This window comes from Muscardinus avellanarius (assembly GCF_963383645.1).
Source record: "Muscardinus avellanarius genome assembly, chromosome: 12".
NCBI classification, from domain to species: Eukaryota; Metazoa; Chordata; class Mammalia; order Rodentia; family Gliridae; genus Muscardinus; species Muscardinus avellanarius.
The window spans coordinates 72,327,067-72,345,069 of NC_137798.1; the positions used below are offsets into that span (position 1 = coordinate 72,327,067).

The following is an 18,003-nucleotide window of genomic DNA, read 5'->3' on the forward strand; positions in this document are numbered from 1 at the left end:
TAGACATTAAACTGGATCATGGACCTGTTCACTGAAGCTACAGATCAGAAATGGATATTCACCATTCATCCAACAAATAGTTGATGAGCCCCTACTCTACCTACTGCTAGTTGTTTGAGGTTATAAGAAGTGAATAAAGCAGATTCAGCCCTTGCCCTGCGAAGGTCCTCATCTAGTGGGCAAGGTGCACATTAATCAAATAATCATCTACAAACTTGTTTTTCTGTCCTCCCCCCATCTCTATAGATATTTGTGTGTGCGTACATGTGCACACACACGCGCACATGCTGGTACTGACCCATGGCCTTGCACATGCACATGCTAGGCAGGTACCCTACCACTGAGCTATGCAAGGGGTCACAAGTGCGACGAGGGAAAAGTACAGGCATAGTGTAAAGGCTTATCATGGAGGCCCACTTGGTTCAAAAAAGGTGACCGTGTCCATCTGTCTGTCTCCTTCTCCACCAACCATTAGGGTAGGAGAGAGATAAGCTTGTGGATTACCCTACTGCAGCCTGGCATTGAAAATTCCAGGAAAATACCCACCAGGTGGTCACATGCTCACTAGTGGGGCCTAAAGCCCCTTGAGCTTGCATTCTTCTCTTCTGTTTTTTTTTTTCCCGGTCACTAGGAAATTGGATAAAGCAAGATGCACTTTGGCTTTTGGGTGGAATACTCTTCCTGAGAGCCAGGGAAAAGCAGCCTGTTCCCCACGCAAATGACAGAACTGGGTGGGGCTGGCTTCTGTTCTCAGTCCAGAGCTTTCCATCCAGAGTTCTGTGGCAGGATGTGACCCACTCCATCCTTGGGATGGCTAGCAGTGGCCAGAGCCCTAAGGCCAGATGCCTCTTGCCATGGCATCCTTGCCTGTCCATTCTGTATGCTTTTTTCCAAGATGAGGTGGACAGTTACTGCCAAGCAGACCTCTGGCTGTACCTTCATCTTTAGAAAGTATTATAGTCAAGCCGGGCGTGGTGGCGCACACTTGTAATCCCAGCATTCAGGAGGCTGAGACCAGAGGATTGCGGTTCGCGGACAGCCTCAGCTATTTAGTGAGGTCCTCTGCAACTCAGTGAGACCCGGTTTCAAAATAAAGAATAAAAAAAATAGGGCAGGGAGTGTAGCTCGGAGGTCGAATGCCCCTGGGTTCCATCCCCAGACCCGCCAAAAAAAAAAAAAAAAAAAAATATTATAGTCACACTCTGTAACCACAGACATGTTGACGGGGTTTTCCTCAATCTGCAGCCTGCCCAGCTGCCTTCCAAGGAGAACACGCTGGTGTGGATTGCTGTGAATGAGGACGGCGTGAGCATCCTGGACCACCACACTATGGTATGGAAGGAGGGCTGGCTCCACCCCCTCCTCCTCAGAACCCCTCGTCTTCTCCTCTCTGGACTCTGAGGCCTGAGTTAGGTGACCATGGTTCCTCTACTTCCACCCCCTGCGCAAGCAGTGCTGTGTTCTAGTCTAGACACAGCTTCTTTATATTCAGGATGTGTGTTCCAGTGCCTTCCCGGTTAGAGCTATATCTGTACCTAGAAGAGACAGGTGGGCGTGTCCCCAGAACTCACTGGCTCCTTTCCACAGCAAGTGCACATCACTTACCCCTACTCTTCAGTGATGACCTTTGGTGGCTGCAGGGATGACTTCATGCTTGTGATTAGAACCGTTGCAGACCAGAGCTCCGGCAAAGGCCGCATTGAGAAGCTGATCTTCCGGATGACTGCCCCCAAGGTGAGTGGCAGAGCCACTACGCTGCTCTACTCTGGTCAAGCGCGAGGCGGTGAGCTCGGAACTTAGAGGACACTAGAAGGGCCCTGCCCCCAACAAAACCCTTGGCCTTGTACATAACCAGCATCGCAGAGGTTCGGTGGCACTGCATCACGGCGTCATTGTTGAGCTCGCAGGTAGAAGGGCCATGGCGAGGGGACCAATTCTAGTCCAGCTTTTCACTCATCTTCCGTGAGTTTCTCGGCCCAGAACCACTCAGGCCTGGGTGGTTCCCATCTGTTCATCTTCCGTGCGGCGGGCTGAGGAGGGGCAGCTTCCTCTGTAAGGTGCTCTCACTTTATACCCCGGTTCTGCTGTCAGACTCGTGTTATCCACGAGTGGGATGGTCTCCATGGTACTCCCCTCCCTTGTGGTTTTGTGCAGTGGAAAGACCTCTTCTGCTTTAAGGCGTTGTTCCCACACAGCACAGGAAATGTTGAGTAGCAAAAGTAATAATGACAAGCAGGGTGCGGTGGCACGCTTGTACAACCCCAGGCCTTGGGAGGCTAAGATAGGAAGATCGCAGGTTCGAGGCCAGCCTCAGCAACTTAGGAAGACCTAATTTCATGAAAAGGGCTGGAGTTGTGGTTTGGAGGTAGAATACCCCTGGGTTTACTACTCAGCACTCCTCCAAAAAGTAACAATCACAAAGGCTCAGAAGCCTACGTTCTGACTTGTTCCCAACTCCCTTCTGAGAGTATCCAGAAACCCAGCATTCTCCATTCAGTTTTTTTGTTTGTTTGTTTGTTTTTTTAAACTGTAGATTGAACCCATGAGCATTTTACCTCAGCCCATCTTATTTGAAGAACTGGGGATTGAATTTAGATTGGGCATTCTACCTCTGAGCTACACTCCCAGCCCCATTTTTATTTATTTATTTATTTTTTGGTACTGGGGATGGAAACCAGTGGCATTCTACATCCAAGCTACACCCCCAGCCCTATTTTTTTATTCTTTATTTTGAAACAGGATCTCACTGAGTTCCAAAGGGTCTTACTAAGCAGCTGCGGCTGTCTGCAAACCGTGCAATCCTTCTGACTCAGCCTTCCAAATGCTGGGATTATAAGTATATGTCACCACACCTGGCTTTTTTATTCGTGTGTGGGATGTGTGTGTGTGTATGTGTGTGTTGTGCTGGGGGTGGAACTCATGGGCTTTCTACCTGTGGGCTACAATCCTAGACCTATTTTATATTTTATTTTGAAACAGGGTCTTACAAAGTTACTGACAGCCTCACTAAGTAGCAAAGGCTGGCTTGGGGTTCCTGGAAGCCCTTCTACCTCTGGGCTACACTCCCAGACCTATTTTTACATTTTTATTTGGAAACAGTCTCCTAAGCCAGAGAGCGCAGCTGGCTTCGAACCTGCACAATCCTCACGTCTCTGCCTCCCAAGCGTGGGGATTACAGGTGTGTGCCACCACACCCAGCTTTTTTATTCTTTTTTTATTTATTTTTAGAGAAGTTTTATTTTTATTTTTTAATACAAAATTTTTATTGAAAATAAATGGTATACATTTAAACTATACTTGGTGCCCTCTCCCCCTAGCCCCCGTTTTCCCTTCCCCCCTCCCACCAATGATTGTCCAGGGTAACCGTGCCATATTCATACTTTTACACATGAAACAGGATCTCAGTAAGTTGTGGAGGGCCTCACTAAGTAGCTGAGGCTGGCTATGAATCTGTAATCCTCCTGTCTTAGCCTCTCAAATACTGGGATTACAAGTGTGTACCACCACACCTGGCTCCTTGTATTTTTAAATTTAGAAACAGGGTCTCACTAAATTGCTGAGGCTGACCTTGAATTTTCGATCTTCCTATCTTAGCCTCCCGTACTGGGATTACAGGCATGCCCAACTCCACTCTTAAAGTAGAATTTGCCAAATTCCTACTCCTTTTAATAATGTCCATGGCAAAGGAAAGGACAGGATTCCTTGTTCAGAAGGCCCTCTTCCCTGGCTGTAGAGATGACCCGAGCACATCATCGACCCTCCTTTTCTCAGGAGGGCACTGTGCATCTTGGAGGATCTCAGACCAGCAGCAGCCCATATCCCTGGGCCTCTGGATCTCACAGAGATGATGTCATCTCGCAGATGAATGATCCCCTTTGGAGCCCAGGGGGCTTACGTCCCCAGTGTAACAGCCAGAGCTCAAGCCTTATCTGATTCCTTTGCTTCTCTACCTCTTTAGATTGCGGAAGCTACCTTCATCATGGCCAGCTACATGAACCACTGCTCTGTGGCTGCAAGCGCCCCCAGCAGCCCGCCTGCAGCCCACCAGCCATGGGAGCTGGACGGACAACGGTTTTTTGCTTCTGTTTCCTGTGCTCCCAAGGGGCCAGCGTTGCTGTGAATATTCTTCCTCCCCTTCCACCACCACCACTGGTGCCTCTGGGGTTAGAGATTTATACCCCTGGGTCTGATACTACTGTGATGAGTCTGACAGCTCCCCCACCTGTCCTGTGAAATGTGTTTTCCAGTGTCTAAAACCTTTACGTGCCTTGTGTTTCAGGGCCCAACTTTTACAAATCCAGACCCAGTGTAGAAACTACTTACCTTTTTTTTTTTTTTTTTCCCACAAGAACACTGACTCTGGATGCTACTTGATTCTAGACAAGACAGGGATGGTCCCCTGTTACTGAGGGCAGCAGTGCTATATGTGGGATGTCTGCACTAACGTTCTTTATATTGTATATAGTTACTATTTGGGGATTTATACTTGAAGTTTTCTGAAAATCCCTGAACAGAATAAGACTAAAAGTTCCAATTCACCTGAACTGATGAAGTTAGCACTAAAACTGGACTTCCTTTCCCAGGTAGGAAAGGTATTGGCAGGGCTGTAGAAAAAGAAGTTAACTAACTTCTCCCTTTTACTGCTGAGTAGGATTTGCAGTGCCCCTTGTGGGTGACATACTTTCCCTCCTGAATTTCAAGTTTCCCCTTCATGTTAAACTGTAAGCTGAACCAGCTTCACGCCCTGTCCAAGCAAGCAAGGGCAGAGGCAGGTCAACTCAACCTCTCCCTGTCTCCTCTTAACGCCTGGTCAGAGACCAGCGAAGCCTGTGCTCACTACTGAAGGACGAGGTGGCCACCATCTCCCCACTCTCTGAAAGACCAAGCAAATGCTCTCTGCTTTTTGCTGTTCTGTGAGGCCACCGAAGATGAGTCGGGAACACAGAAGACCCTCCCCTACTCGAAGGCTAGGTATGCTCCTTGAGACTCCTGGTGAACTTCCACTGGGAATTAGTTGGAAGCGCAGGGCATGTTGTGCTGTCTGCCCTCGCCTAAGAGCATCGGGTGAAAGAAGTACAAAGCTCTTCACCCTTTGCCTCCCTGAGACATAATCCCCTCAACCCAGACCTCACTGAGCGCAGGGGAAGTGATCTTTGTATACACCCCTGCCCCAGCAAGAAAAAACAATAAAAACAAAAGAGTGCATACTCTGATTTTCCAACACCTCAGAAATTGAGTTTTATTTCATAGTTCCAAGCCAGTCTTACCATTTCTCAATAAAGTACTGAAAAGTTGGGGTTAAACAGGAATATCTAAGAACTAAGCCTTTAACCCTGTGTGGGCTGCACATGCAAAAACTCTTAAGGATGGAACTCGTTTGGCTGGACACCTCAGCTGCTGGAAACATCCCCTCTCGCACCCTTTAAACAGACAAGCAGGATGGAAACAGGCACAAGAGCCTCTGTCTCTTTGCAGTTTTATAGCCATTTCTGGTCCCCCTCATCACCACTAGGATCTAGGGATCTAGATTACACATTTCTACCTCAAACAAGTCACACAGCAGAGCCCTGGAAAACCCTTCCAGGGCAGGCGCAAAAGGCAGAGACTACAGCTCTAATATATATGTTGAGCATCTCTAAGCCAATAAGGATATTAGCTACCTGCAAGTTTAAAAAAAAATTATATATATATATATATATGGTTCCAAAGAAAGTAGGAATAGATCTATGTGCATATTGAATTTAGGGATCAGATTATTCCCCTCACCATCTCTCCTACTTCCCAACCCTTCAGGAATCCTCCCTTAGTTTACTATTTTATGCAGAAGAAACAGCCTTTAAAACCAAGGCTTCTATAATTTTCCTGTTATCGTTTAGCATGAGTGTCCCATGTCTGGTAACCAAATTTCTAATTGGTAACCAATTTCTATTTCATATTTTGTCTTACTCTTACTCTCCTTGGCAAAAATAGTTTGGGGAACAACAACAAAAGAAATGCTGAATAACAAAAAAGTATTAATGTAGCTGGACATGGTGACGCACATCTGTAACCCCAGTGCTTGGGAGCTGAGAGAGTAGGATCACAGACTTGAACCCAGTCTCAGCAAGTAGTGAAACGCATCAACCTAGCGATACCCTGTTTCAAAATAAAACTAAGAATAGGACTTGGGTGTAGCTAGGAGACAGAATGCCTCTGAGTTCAATCCCTAGTACCAACCACCAAAAAAAAAAAAAAAAAAAAGGATTAATGTGCTTGATATCCATGACTGAAATACCATGACCATGTTTGTCAATAAAAAGCAGCTCTGAACCAAGCAATGACTGATGACTGTCCATGTTTTGGAGGGAGATATGTTTATTAAGAGTCATCATAAATTATCCTATACAAACACAGGAGCTAGGTCAACAGAGATTAGACTTCTTTAGGACATTGATTTCTGCTAACCTGTACCTGAAGAGCTTAACATTTTTCCTTAAGTTTTATACAGGAGTTCTCTGCAGATGGAAATTGTACCCTTCTCAGGGGATCCAATGCCAGTGTCCCAATGTCTTGCTCCACAGAGTCCAACATAGAGTAAACCTGAGTGTGTTGAGGAATTACACAAAACTAAGTACTCTTTGCTGACCTTACTTATGACATAGCATATCAAAATTCTTAAGGTCTCCTCGGTTAGTAGAGTAGGCAAAACCTTACATGGTAACACTGGAATACACACAAGTATCTTTAGCCAGATATTCTGGCTCCGAGGTCCACCGTATCCACTCTGGCTCCTGGTGCTGTGTCCACCGGTGGCTCTCAGTACAGGAAACAACCCAGCCACGGTGGCTTAGGAGTCGCCTCCCACATAAGACAGTACTGGCCTGAATGCCGGCACTCATGGGCTTCCTGATGTGGCTTTCTGGTGTGCCAGAATCTCCTGGCAGCTCCTGTATACTTCAATCAAGCAGTCCAGCCGGGGTTTGGCACTCTGAATTCCAAAGGAGAGAAATGCAGGGCCAAGGTGAATGTAAGAGACTGCTTAGTTGCTGCGTCCACACGCAGCCTCAAACTCGCTGCAACAAGGGTCTAAACGGCACAAGTGCCACCTCGGAGTGCAGGAAGTTCCAGCCTCCAAGACCTTGCTGGGAGGACTCCCAAAGAGGCCAACAGCCAGCCTGAGAGTTGTGTGAGAAGGAGATGAAAAGACACCTTTTAACCCATCTAAATTTTATGATGGCAAGAAGAATAAGGTGGTTTAGCTGGGCGTGGTGGCACATGCCTGTAATCCCCGCACTTGGGAGGCTGAGACAGGAGGATCGCATAGGTTTGAAGCCAGCCTCAGCTACTTAGGCTCTCAGCAATTTATTGAGACCCTGTTTCCAAATAAAAATCTCTATAAAAATATAAGTCTGGGAGTATAGTCCAGAGGTAGAACGCCTCTGGGTTCCAACCCCCTGTACCACCAAAAAAAAAGAAGGGTGGTTTAAGTTAAAATTATGACAATGTTTTGTACTGTGAAATGTGACACAACCAAAATTAAAATTAAAACCACAGAATGGGAAAAACCACAGAATGGGAAAACTATCTGTGGGGAGCATATTTAATAAAAGACTGCTACTTGAAATATACAAAGAATTGTTACAAATATATAATCAATACTAGATACTTTTTGACTAAATAGAAGAGATAGTTTAAGAAGAAATATTTAAAAACCTATACTTTAAGAAATACAAACTTTAATAACTTTAAAATGCACTGTTAGGCACGATGGCATATGCCTGTAGTCCCAGCTACTCCAGAGGATTAGGTACGAAGACTGCAAGTTCAAGGCCAGCGTAGGCAATTTAGTAACACCCTGCCTCAAATAAAAAGGTCTGGAAATGTAAGTCAGTGACAGAACACCCCTAGGTTCAGTCCCCAAGACTGCAAAAAAGAAAAAAGAGCGTTCTTTTGTAAGAGCAAAACCTGGGTCTGATTTAAAAATCTTAACAACAGAATCTAAATAAACTGACATTCCAGTATGATGCAATACAATTAATTATTTAAAATAATAAGTAGCTGGGTGTGGTGGTGCATGCTTGTAATCCCAACATTTGGGAGGCTGAGAGGGGAGGATTGCATTCACAGATGGCCTCAGCTACTTAGGCCCTCCGCAACTTAGTGTGACCTTGTTTCAAAATAAAGAATAAAAGCCTGGCGTGGTGGTGCACGCTTGTAATCCTGGCATTCAGGAGACTGAGACTGGAGGATCACAGTTCACGGACAGCCTCAGCTACTTAGTGAGGCCCTCTGCAACTCAGACCCGGTTTCAAAATAAAGAATAAAAAATAGGGCAGGGGGTGTAGCTCGGAGGGTGAATCCCCCTGGGTTCCATCTCCAGACCCGCATAAAAAAAAATTAAAAAAAAAGAAGAAGAAAAAATAGGGCTGAGGGTATTGCTTGGAGGTAGAATGCCCCTGGGTTCCATCCCAGTACCACAAAATAAATAAGTATAAACTGAGTGGGGTGGCACATGCCTGGGAGGCATGCTTGGGAGGCTGAGACTTCAGCAGCTTAGCAAGGTCCTCATTAACTTAGTGAAGTCCTGTTTCAAATTAAAAAATAAGCTGGGCATTGTGGCGCACACTTATAATTCCAGTATTCCGGGGTTGGAGACTGAAGGATCACAGTTCACAAACAGCCTCAGCTACTTAGTGAGGCCCTTCACAACTCAGCAAGACCCTATTTCAAAAAATAAAAGACTAAAAAATAGGGGTGTAGATTGGAGGTACAATGCCCCTGGGTTCCATCCCCAGTACTGCAAAATAAACAAACAAACAAACAAACAATAAAAAAAAAGGCAAGGGGTGTACCTTAGAGGTAGGATGCCCCCTGGGTTCAATCCTCAGTACCATGCACACAAAAATAGTAAGAAGAATGACTTTTCTTTTTTTTTTTTTGCGGGTCTGGGGATGGAACCCAGGGGCATTTGACCTCCAAGCTACATACCCTGCCCTATTTTTATCCTTTATTTTGAAACAGGGTCTCACTAAGTTGTGGAGAGCCTCAATAAGTAGCTAAGGCTGTCTGCGAACCGTGATCCTCTGGTCTCAGCCTCCCAAATGCTGGGATTATAAGCGTGAGCCACCACCCCCCACAAAGAATGACCTTTATAGAAAAGATGCATATTAGATGACTGAAAAACAGAAAGTAGTATATAATGGCATATGTACTTCATTGATATCTATGTAAAACTACATTGGTAAACTGATAAAGTAGTTGAGTGGTGATTTGTAGGCAGAATTGCTATATGTTTATTTTCTCCAAAATTTGCATGATTTCTCAATATTTTTGATGGCTTGTCTTTGCCTCAGAGAGAAAATTCTCTGTGTATGTGTGGGTACTGGGGATTAAATCAGGGACATTCTACCTCTGCGCTATACCCCCTTCCCTATTTTTTTTCTGGAACTGGGGATGGGACTCGGGGACATTCTACCTCTGAGCTATGCCCCCAGCCCTATTTTTAATTCTTTATTTTGAAACAGGGTCTCACTAAGTTACAGAGGGCTTGGGGCTTCACTAAGTAGCTGAGCCTGGTCATGAACCTGTGAGCCTCTTGTCTCAGCCTCCCAAGTACTGAGATTACGGGTTACAGATACACCACCATGCCCAGCCTCAGAGAGAAACTTCTAAAATAACAAAATTAGCTGTTAGATATCTTCTAATACTCTTTTTTTTTTTTTTTTTTTTTTTGCAGTACTGGGCATGGAATCCAGGGGCATTCTACCCCAGCCCTACTTTTTATTCTTTATTTATTTATTTATTTTTTGGTGGTACTGGGGGTGGAACCCAGAGGCCTTCTACCTCCGGGCTATACTCCCAGACCCTTTTTATATATATATTTTTTATTTGGAAACAGGGTCTCACTAAGTTGCTGAAAGCCTCACTAAGTAGCTAAGGCTGGCTTCGAACCCATGCGATCCTCCTGTCTCAGCCTCCCAAGTGTGGGGATTACAAGCGTGTGCCACCACGCCTGGCTATTCTTTATTTTTTGAAATAGGGTCTCACTGAGTTATAAAGGGCCTCACTAAGTAGTAGCTGAGGCTGGGATTATAAACCTGCACCACCACGCCTGGCTCCAATACTCTTAACAAAAGAAGTTTACATTCAGTTAACATAAGTGGCAGTAGATATGCAAAATGAGGAAAAGGTAGAGGATTTCACTGAGAAAGGAAGAAATGTTTTACCTGGAAGACTGGTACTACTTGGGATATCTTATGTGGTTCCACTGGATCCTTCAATAAAATGCAGAGGTAGTAAATCACTTTCTGCTGTAAGAAAATAAAGAACAGGTTTAAGTGGCACTCATCTGTGTACATGTGTTTCTTTCAAAGGAAGGCTCAACTCTTTTTTTCTTTTTAGTAGTACTGGGGATTAAACCCAGGGACAGCCTACCTCTAACTACACCCGTAGCCTCCAGCCCTTTTTATTTTTTTTAATTTTCATTTTATTTTATTATTTTTTAAATTTATTATTTTTTTAATTTGAAATAGGGTCTCACTAGCTGGGTGTGGTGGCGCAGGCTTGTAATCCCCGCACTTGGGAGGCTGAGACAGGAGGATCCTGCAGGTTCGAAGCCAGCCTCAGCTACTTAGTGAGGTTCTCAGTAACTTAGTGAGACCCTGTTTCAAAATATAAAATAGGTCTGGGAGTATAGCCTGGAGGTAGAAAGCCCCTGGGTTTCACCCCCAGTACCTCCAAAAAAAAAAAAAAGGAATAGGGTCTCACTAAGCTGCCGAGGGCCTTGCTAAATTGCTGAGGCTGTCCGTAAACCTAAAATCCTCTTATCTCAGCCTCCCAAGTACAGGAGTTATAAATGTATACCACCACACCCAGCTTCAAGTCTTTTTCCTAAATTGTTATCTCTAAATAGTAGAATATCTGATAGCTTCTGAAGTGGTGAAGAAGTATATTCTCATTCTTTAAAAGACAGACAGAAAAAAAAAAAAAAAAAAAAAAAAAGCACATCTGCATACACTGGTAGTCCCAGCTACTCAGGAGGCTAAAGCAGGAGGATCCCTTGAACCTAGGAATTAGAAGCCAGTCTGAGCCGGGTCTGGTGGCCCACGCTTGTAATCCCCGCGCTTGGGAGGCAGAGACAGGAGGATCGTGCAGGTTCGAAGCCAGCCGCGCGCGCTGGTTTAGGAGACCCTGTTTCCAAAATGAAAATGTAAAAATAGGTCTGGGAGTGTAGCCCGGAGGTAGAAGGGCTTCCAGGAACCCCAGTACCACCAAAAAAAAAAAAAAAAAAAAGAAGCCAGTCTGAGTAACACAGCAAGAACCGGTGTCAAAAGAAAAAAAAAAAAAAACAGGATAATTTTGGATAGGGAGTCAGGAAGTACTGACTCCCCATCCATGAAAGTCTGCTCTGTCTCTAAAAATAGTCATGTGCTGCTTAAACAATGTTTCAGTCAACAATGATGGTCCTATAAGATTATAATGGAGCTTAAAAATCACTAAGCTAATGACATCATGTATAGTACAATGTACTTCTTGTATATTTGTGGTGATGTTGGTATAGACAAACCTCCTATGCTGCCAGTCATGTAAAAATACAGAATATACAATTATGTATAGCTTATAAACTTATTATGATAATAAGCAACTGTGTGAGAGCTGGGTATGGTGGCACACGCTTGTAATCCCAGCATTCGGGAGGCTGGGACTGGAGGATCACAGTTCGCGGACAGCCTCAGTACTTAGTGAGGCCTTCCGCAATTTAGGGAGACCTTGTTTCAAAATAAAAAATAAAAATTGGGCAAGGGGTGTAGCTCCAAGGTAGAATGCCCCTAGGTTCCATCCCAACTTGCAAAAAAAAAAAAAAAAAAAAAGTATGTTATTGGTTTATACATTTACTATTCTATACTTAAAAAAAAAAAAACTGGAGATTGAACCCAGAGCAATCTGCCTCCAAGCTATAACCCCAGCACTTTTTATTTTGAAACAGCATCTAAGTTGCTGAGGCTGACCTTAAACCTATGATCCTCCTGTGTCAGCCTCCTGAGTTACTGGGATTATAAGCATGCACCACAACACCCAGTTTATACTTTTTATTATTTTAGAGTATATTCCTACTTATAAAAGAGTTTACTATAAACCAGTAAGCCATGTAGTGCTGGGAGCAGCCTCAAACATCTCTGGTTTACTGCATCCCTGGACTGCATCTAGGCTATGGTTGAGTGAGTGACCTATCCCACACTGGCTTGTATTAGTATATGCTATGATTTCTGCACAATGAGGAAACTGGCTGACCATGCATTTCTCAGAACATATCCCTCACTAAGTGAAGCATAACTGTAAAGGGATGTATCTTTTCAATATAGGTTTCACTATAAACACTCCAGCCAAAAAAAGAAACACTACAAGTACTGCAAGAGGGTCCTCAAGTTCAGCTGTGACATCAACTTCGATAGGTGTGAAGACTCAGTTTAGATCCAGAAACACCCCACAGGCGGACAACTCCCCCCTGAGAGGCCTGCGACACTTACCACTCAGCTGCTTACCATGTAAATCGCCTCGTTGATGACGACATCCTTGACCTTGCCCATCTCTATGAAGGTGGTGCTTTCTTTGCCTGAAGCATATGATGAAGTCATCTGGATGCCAAGGGAATCAATGATTAACAGAGTCTCCTGATCAATCTTCACAAAATGGAGGTAACCCAGCAAGCCTAGGAGGGTGATGAAGATGGCTGCAGAGAGGATCATGCTGTTCTGAAGAGAGAGCCAGACATGGGCAGTGGGATTACCAAGGGGTCCTTTGCACAACTCAGTGACAAGTCAACAGTCAGCTGAGCAGGTGAGGGGAGCGTGTGTGGAGGGAGAGGTGCTCACTTTTATTTGGACTCTCAAGGGTTACAGAAGTACACCAAGAAATAGATCCAGACTACTAATGAATAGGTCTGGGAAGAACTTTCAGTAAAATGTCTACCATCACAACAATCTCAGAAGTCTTTCTTCCAAAATTACACCTTAAGCACCCAGACCCAATGTGCTCCCTCAGCAGGATAGTGCAAAAGAACTGCAGATGGATCTGTAAAGCACCTAGCACAGAAGCAGATACTGCTCACCTGAGGAACAGACACTGGCCATGGCTGGTAGAGTTTGGAGTGAATGGGCATCGTCTTGGAATGGGCATGCCACATTCAGGTCCAGGAGATGGGGTAGGGTCTGGGAGAAGGAAGAAAGTGCCTCGTGGTGAGGTCTGGATGTCTGGAGCTGCTATAACCTCTGCCACAGCGGAGTGCTCAGCTGAGGACGAGGAAGTGCACTAGGGTAGACCGGTGGGGAGATGAAAAGCACCCGAGTCAACTGGCCTCTTATGTGAACTGCAACCTTCCCACCCATGGCCTCTTGGTCCTTGTCTTTTCAGGCTTTTAATTCTGGGTTACTTATGGCTGAATGTGATGAAGCAATGTATTAAGGGTTAAAAAATGGTAGTTGTTATATATTCCTTGAGTCTAAGACACATTTACAAACTTTTAACATTTCTGAAGTCGAATTGTGTGTGTTTACCTAAAAATCAGTGAAATTCAGTAATTTTGGACCATATTCCTTGGAGACAGGAAGTGTTTTATTATTCTTTGTACTGAGCAGATACCACAAATGCGAATAATCGCTCTCAGGGGGAGTTGTCCGCCTGTGGGGTGTTTCTGGATCTAAACTGAGTCTTCACACCTATAGAAGTTGATGTCACAGCTGAACTTCACTCCAAGTCAAGATAATCCTTGACTTAACTCTAGTCAGACTAGACTTAACTCTAGTCATGACCGTGGCATCTGTCTTTGTTGGATGTGCAAAATGGCAGCAAAATTCTTGGTGAATTAAGTTTAAAGAGAATGCCCACCCTTGGTATCTGATCACCTTGGTTTGCTGTGTTAGCTTTGTTACTATAACAAAATACCTTAAAAAAGAAGAAAGGTTAGCCAGGTGTGGTGGTATATGCTTGTAATCCCAGTACTTGGGAAGCTGAGACAAGAGGATGGCAGGTTTGAGGACAGCCTCACCAAGTAGTGAGACTTTCATCAACCTAGCGAGATCATGTTTCAAAATAAAAAATTAAGCCAGTGTGGTGGCGCACCCTTGTAATCCCAGCATTCAGGAGGCTGAGACCAGAGGATCGCGGTTCGTGGACAGCCTCAGCTACTTAGTGAGGCCCCATGCAACTCAGTGAGACCCTGTTTCAAAATAAAGAATAAAAAATAGGGCAGGGGGTATAGCTCGGAGGTCAAATGTCCCTGGGTTCCATCCCCAAACCCGCAAAGGAAAAAGTACAAAAAAAAAAAAAACAAAATTAAAAATTAAAAAATAGGGCTGGGGGTATAGCTCCGAGGTAGAATGCCCCTGGGTTCAATGAAGGAGGAGGAGGTAGAGTATTTGGGATGGGGGTGCAGTCAGTGGTAGAGCACTTATTTAGCATGTGCAAAGGCCTAGGCTCAATTCCCAGCACAGAAAGGAAAAAGAAAGGTTTATTCTGGCTCAATTCTGGAGGTTTCAATCTGTGGTCAGTTGGCCCTGTGGCAAGGTCACAGAACATACATGAGTATGTCCTGGCATGGAGTAAGCTCTTTACCTCATGGTGACCAGGAAGTGAAAGAGGCCTGTGTCCCATTCCCTTTGAGGGCATGCCTCAATGACTTACCCTTCCATTAGGCCCCACCTCTTAAGGTTTCCACCGCCTTACAACAGCACCAAGCTGAGGACCAAGCCTTTAATACATAGGCCTTGTGAAGAACACTAGATCTAAACTATCGCACCTGCCTTCTGCAAGTCTTGAAAAATCACCAGACATGGTGGTGCATGCCTGTAATCCCAGTACTTTGGAGGTTGAGACAGGAAGATCACAGGTTGGAGGACAGCCAGAGCAACTTAGTGAGACACTTTTTCACAAACAATAAAATGGAGCTGGGTGTAGCTGAGAGGCAGAACACCCCTGGGCTCAATCCCCAGTACCACAAAAAATTTCAATCATTAGGCTAGGAGTGTGTAGCTCAGTAGTAAAGCACTTGTCTGGCATGTTTGAAATCCTCAGTTTAATTCCTAGCACTTCTAATTCTTGTAATAGTAATAAAAATTCAACTACATCATGAATTAAATTTGGGAGAGAAGGGGCTTTCAAGCCAATTATTTGAATTGACATATGGAAAAACTTCTAGATACAATTTGGTACGAATTAAGGCAGTCTTACTTCTGCCCATTTCTATGCTAAATTACCATGTTCTGAAATATGCTTTCATGGGGGAAAAAAAGCTAATGAATGCAGTAATGGAAAAGACATGCAAATTATAGAAATAAACAGCCCTACTCTACTCAGGTCTGTCTAGTCAGGTCATTCTTGGAATAATGTACTCATTCAAGGGCCCTCTCTATGAAGCCAGAACACATCCTGAAAAGGGTGATTTAGATACTTTTTATTTCAGAATTGTCACAGAGTTACTGCATTTGACCCTCACAATACAGTTAAATAGTTATTAATGCCATTTCAGAGATGCGAAAGCTGAGGCTCAGAGAAAATAGGAATGAGTTTGGAAGCTAAACCACGCATGTCCGAAATGTCATCATTGTTTAGAAAGTACACTTGAAATTGGGGAAAGGATAAGAGCGTTAAATTGCCTTGAAAAACAGGAGTTAGAAAAAATTATACATCATGCTCTACCTACACACACACACACACACACACACACACACACACACACACACACACACACACGGAGGCCAAGCCAGGTTCTGGAAGAGTCTATGTAAGGTACTAGCAGTGAGCTGCTACCTCTGGAAAGTGATGGCTGAGGATGCTCAGTGCTCTGAACTCGTGCAATTAAAGGACTGCGCGCGGGTCCGACTCAGAGCACGGGGTAGTGACCCTTCCTGGCCGTCGCGCAAGCACTAGATGTAGCTGAGCGACCCGCGCACCAGAGCAGCGCCCACACCAGGGAGAAGGAAGAGGAGCGCTGTCCAGCACCGAGGGGCGAACCCAGAGCCGGCGCGAGCCCGCCCTCCCGGCCCGACCCCTGAGGAGGCGGGCCTAGAGGCTGGGGCGGGAGCGGCGGCCCCTGCGGGCAGAAGCCGACCCGCCATTACCTCCCAGAGGGTGAAGAGCCCGTAGGCCGCCAGCCACACGGTGCAGGTGACAGCGGTGAGCGAGCGCAACGAGAGCCGGGGGCAGCTGAGGCAGAACTCCCGGCAGAACGGCGAGTAGTAGCGGCGCTGCAGGGCCAGGCGGCCGCCGCAGATGTCCGAGAATAACCTCTGGTCCTCCATGGCCGCGCGCGCGCCGCTCTAGCCCACCCGCGGACCGCGCAGTCTCGCTGGCTCCCGAGCCGCTTCCGGGAGCGGCGCGCCACGCCCCATGCCCCGCCCCCTCGCTCCAGGCCCCGCCTCTTCGCTCCAGGCCCCGCCCCGCCAGGCTCCGCGCAGCCGCAGTTGCGCACCGAGCGCGCCCGAGCAGTTGAGAAGGGGTGGGTTTCCAGTTGGGGCTCAAGGGGAGTTCTGGTACTGTCTCTCTAGAGAAGTTTCTAAGGAGCCCGCATTTGCGGACAGATTGAAACCTCTATTAACTTGTGTTCACGCAGCACACTGATTTCTATTTGTAAGCCAGAGTGAGTCCCAAGGTATTTATTCCACGCCTCCCTTGCTATGCCGGCTAGTTTGAGGTGCTTGAGGATAGTGACAAGGTCTCTGCCCTCAAGTAGCTTCTTTTCTAGAAACTTCAAGCCGGGCATGGTGGCTCACGCCTGTAATCCTAGTACTTCGGAGGCTGAGACAGGGAGAAGACAAGGTTCGAGGACTGCCTCAGCAAGTACTGAGATTCTTATTAACCTAGTAAGGCCTTGTTTCAAAATGAAAATAAAATAGAGCTGGGGGTGTAGCTCAGAGATAGAATGCCCTGGGTTCAATCCCCAGTACCAAAAAGATAAAAGGAAAAATAATAACTTCAGGTACTGTTACTGGCAATAATGTGCTGACTGGCAAGGATGAGCTGGGGACTTTAATATGGCAATCAGGAAGGGCTTTATTTCTTTTTTTAGGGGGGGTTCTGAAGATTGAACCCAGGCGCATTTTACCTTGAGCTACACCCCCAGCTCTGATTTATGTTTTATTTTGGAACAGAATCTCACTAAGTTGCTGAGGGCCTCCCTAAATAACCGAAGCTGGCCTTGAACCTGCTATCTTCTTGTCTCAGCCTCCCAAGTATTTGGATAACAGGCATGCGCCAACATGCCAGCCTAGGAAAGGTCTCTGATAACTTCTGGAGGATGAGGCCCCACACTAGTCTTGAAAAGGAATATTCGAGAAAGAAGGACCAGGAAGCCAGGCATGGTGGCACATGCCTATAATCCCAGTACTTGGGAGGCTAAGTCAGGAGGATGGCAGGTCTGTGGCCAGTCTCAGCAACTTAGTAAGGTCCTCTGGAACTTAGTGAGACCCTGTTTCAAACTTTAAAAATAGAAATAGGACTGAGGATGTAGCCAAGAGGTAGAATGTCCCTGAGTTCAATTCCCCGTACCCCCCACACACACACACATACAAACACATACAGCCAAAGAGGCTGGCACATGATAAAAAGAGCTGGAAGTTGGGGTGAGGTAGGGAGGGTTGGATCCAGAAGGTTCGTATTGGGCTTGGTAAGGAGTTTGGGTTTCGCTGCCTGGAAGTTTTCTCCCCCCAGCCACCACTTGGAGCATGCAGTGGGCAGGCAAATCCTGGCTGTGAAGTGCTACAGCATCTCATACAGATCTTAAAAAAGCTCAATCAGGGGACCCACAAAGGCGTAGATCCCCCATGATGTATGTTTAGCATTTCCTTCTTCAAATAAATTAGTTTAGGATCATTTGGATCAATATGTATAATTAAAATTTTACGTATAAGCATTATAACTAAAACTGATGGGCAGCGACTTGTGAGAGACTCAGGCAGCAAAGATTTTTTTCCCAAGGATAAAGTTTGGGCCAAAGATTAAGTTCAAACTGACCTTAGTTTGGGCCAATGT

The 18,003-nt window shown here is 45.5% G+C and overlaps 2 protein-coding genes across 3 annotated transcripts in view; one reads left to right on the forward strand and one right to left on the reverse strand.

The window, feature by feature from the left end:
* The window catches only part of PLEKHH1 (pleckstrin homology, MyTH4 and FERM domain containing H1), a gene marked incomplete at both ends in the record, with an annotated part of 44,509 nt that extends 40,389 nt beyond the window's left edge, over positions 1-4,120 (forward strand). Inside the window, 3 exons of the mRNA XM_080706974.1 lie at positions 1,246-1,332; positions 1,588-1,734; positions 3,959-4,120. Of these exons, the coding sequence (XP_080563100.1) occupies positions 1,246-1,332; positions 1,588-1,734; positions 3,959-4,120 (396 nt within the window). The remainder of the gene's footprint in view (positions 1-1,245; positions 1,333-1,587; positions 1,735-3,958) is intronic.
* A 2,754-nt stretch (positions 4,121-6,874) lies between these two features.
* Positions 6,875-16,274, reverse strand: PIGH (phosphatidylinositol glycan anchor biosynthesis class H; the record flags this gene model as incomplete). Of its 2 annotated transcripts, none has more annotated exons than XM_080707798.1 (4): positions 6,875-6,967; positions 10,206-10,286; positions 12,522-12,731; positions 16,095-16,274. In XM_080707798.1, the coding sequence occupies 4 exons, from the start codon at positions 16,272-16,274 to the stop codon at positions 6,875-6,877; spliced, it is 564 nt and encodes a 187-aa protein (XP_080563924.1). The 2 variants fall into 2 exon arrangements, with proteins under 2 accessions (XP_080563924.1, XP_080563923.1); XM_080707797.1 differs by having other exon boundaries at positions 10,206-10,289.
* Between the last annotated feature and the right edge of the window lie 1,729 nt (positions 16,275-18,003).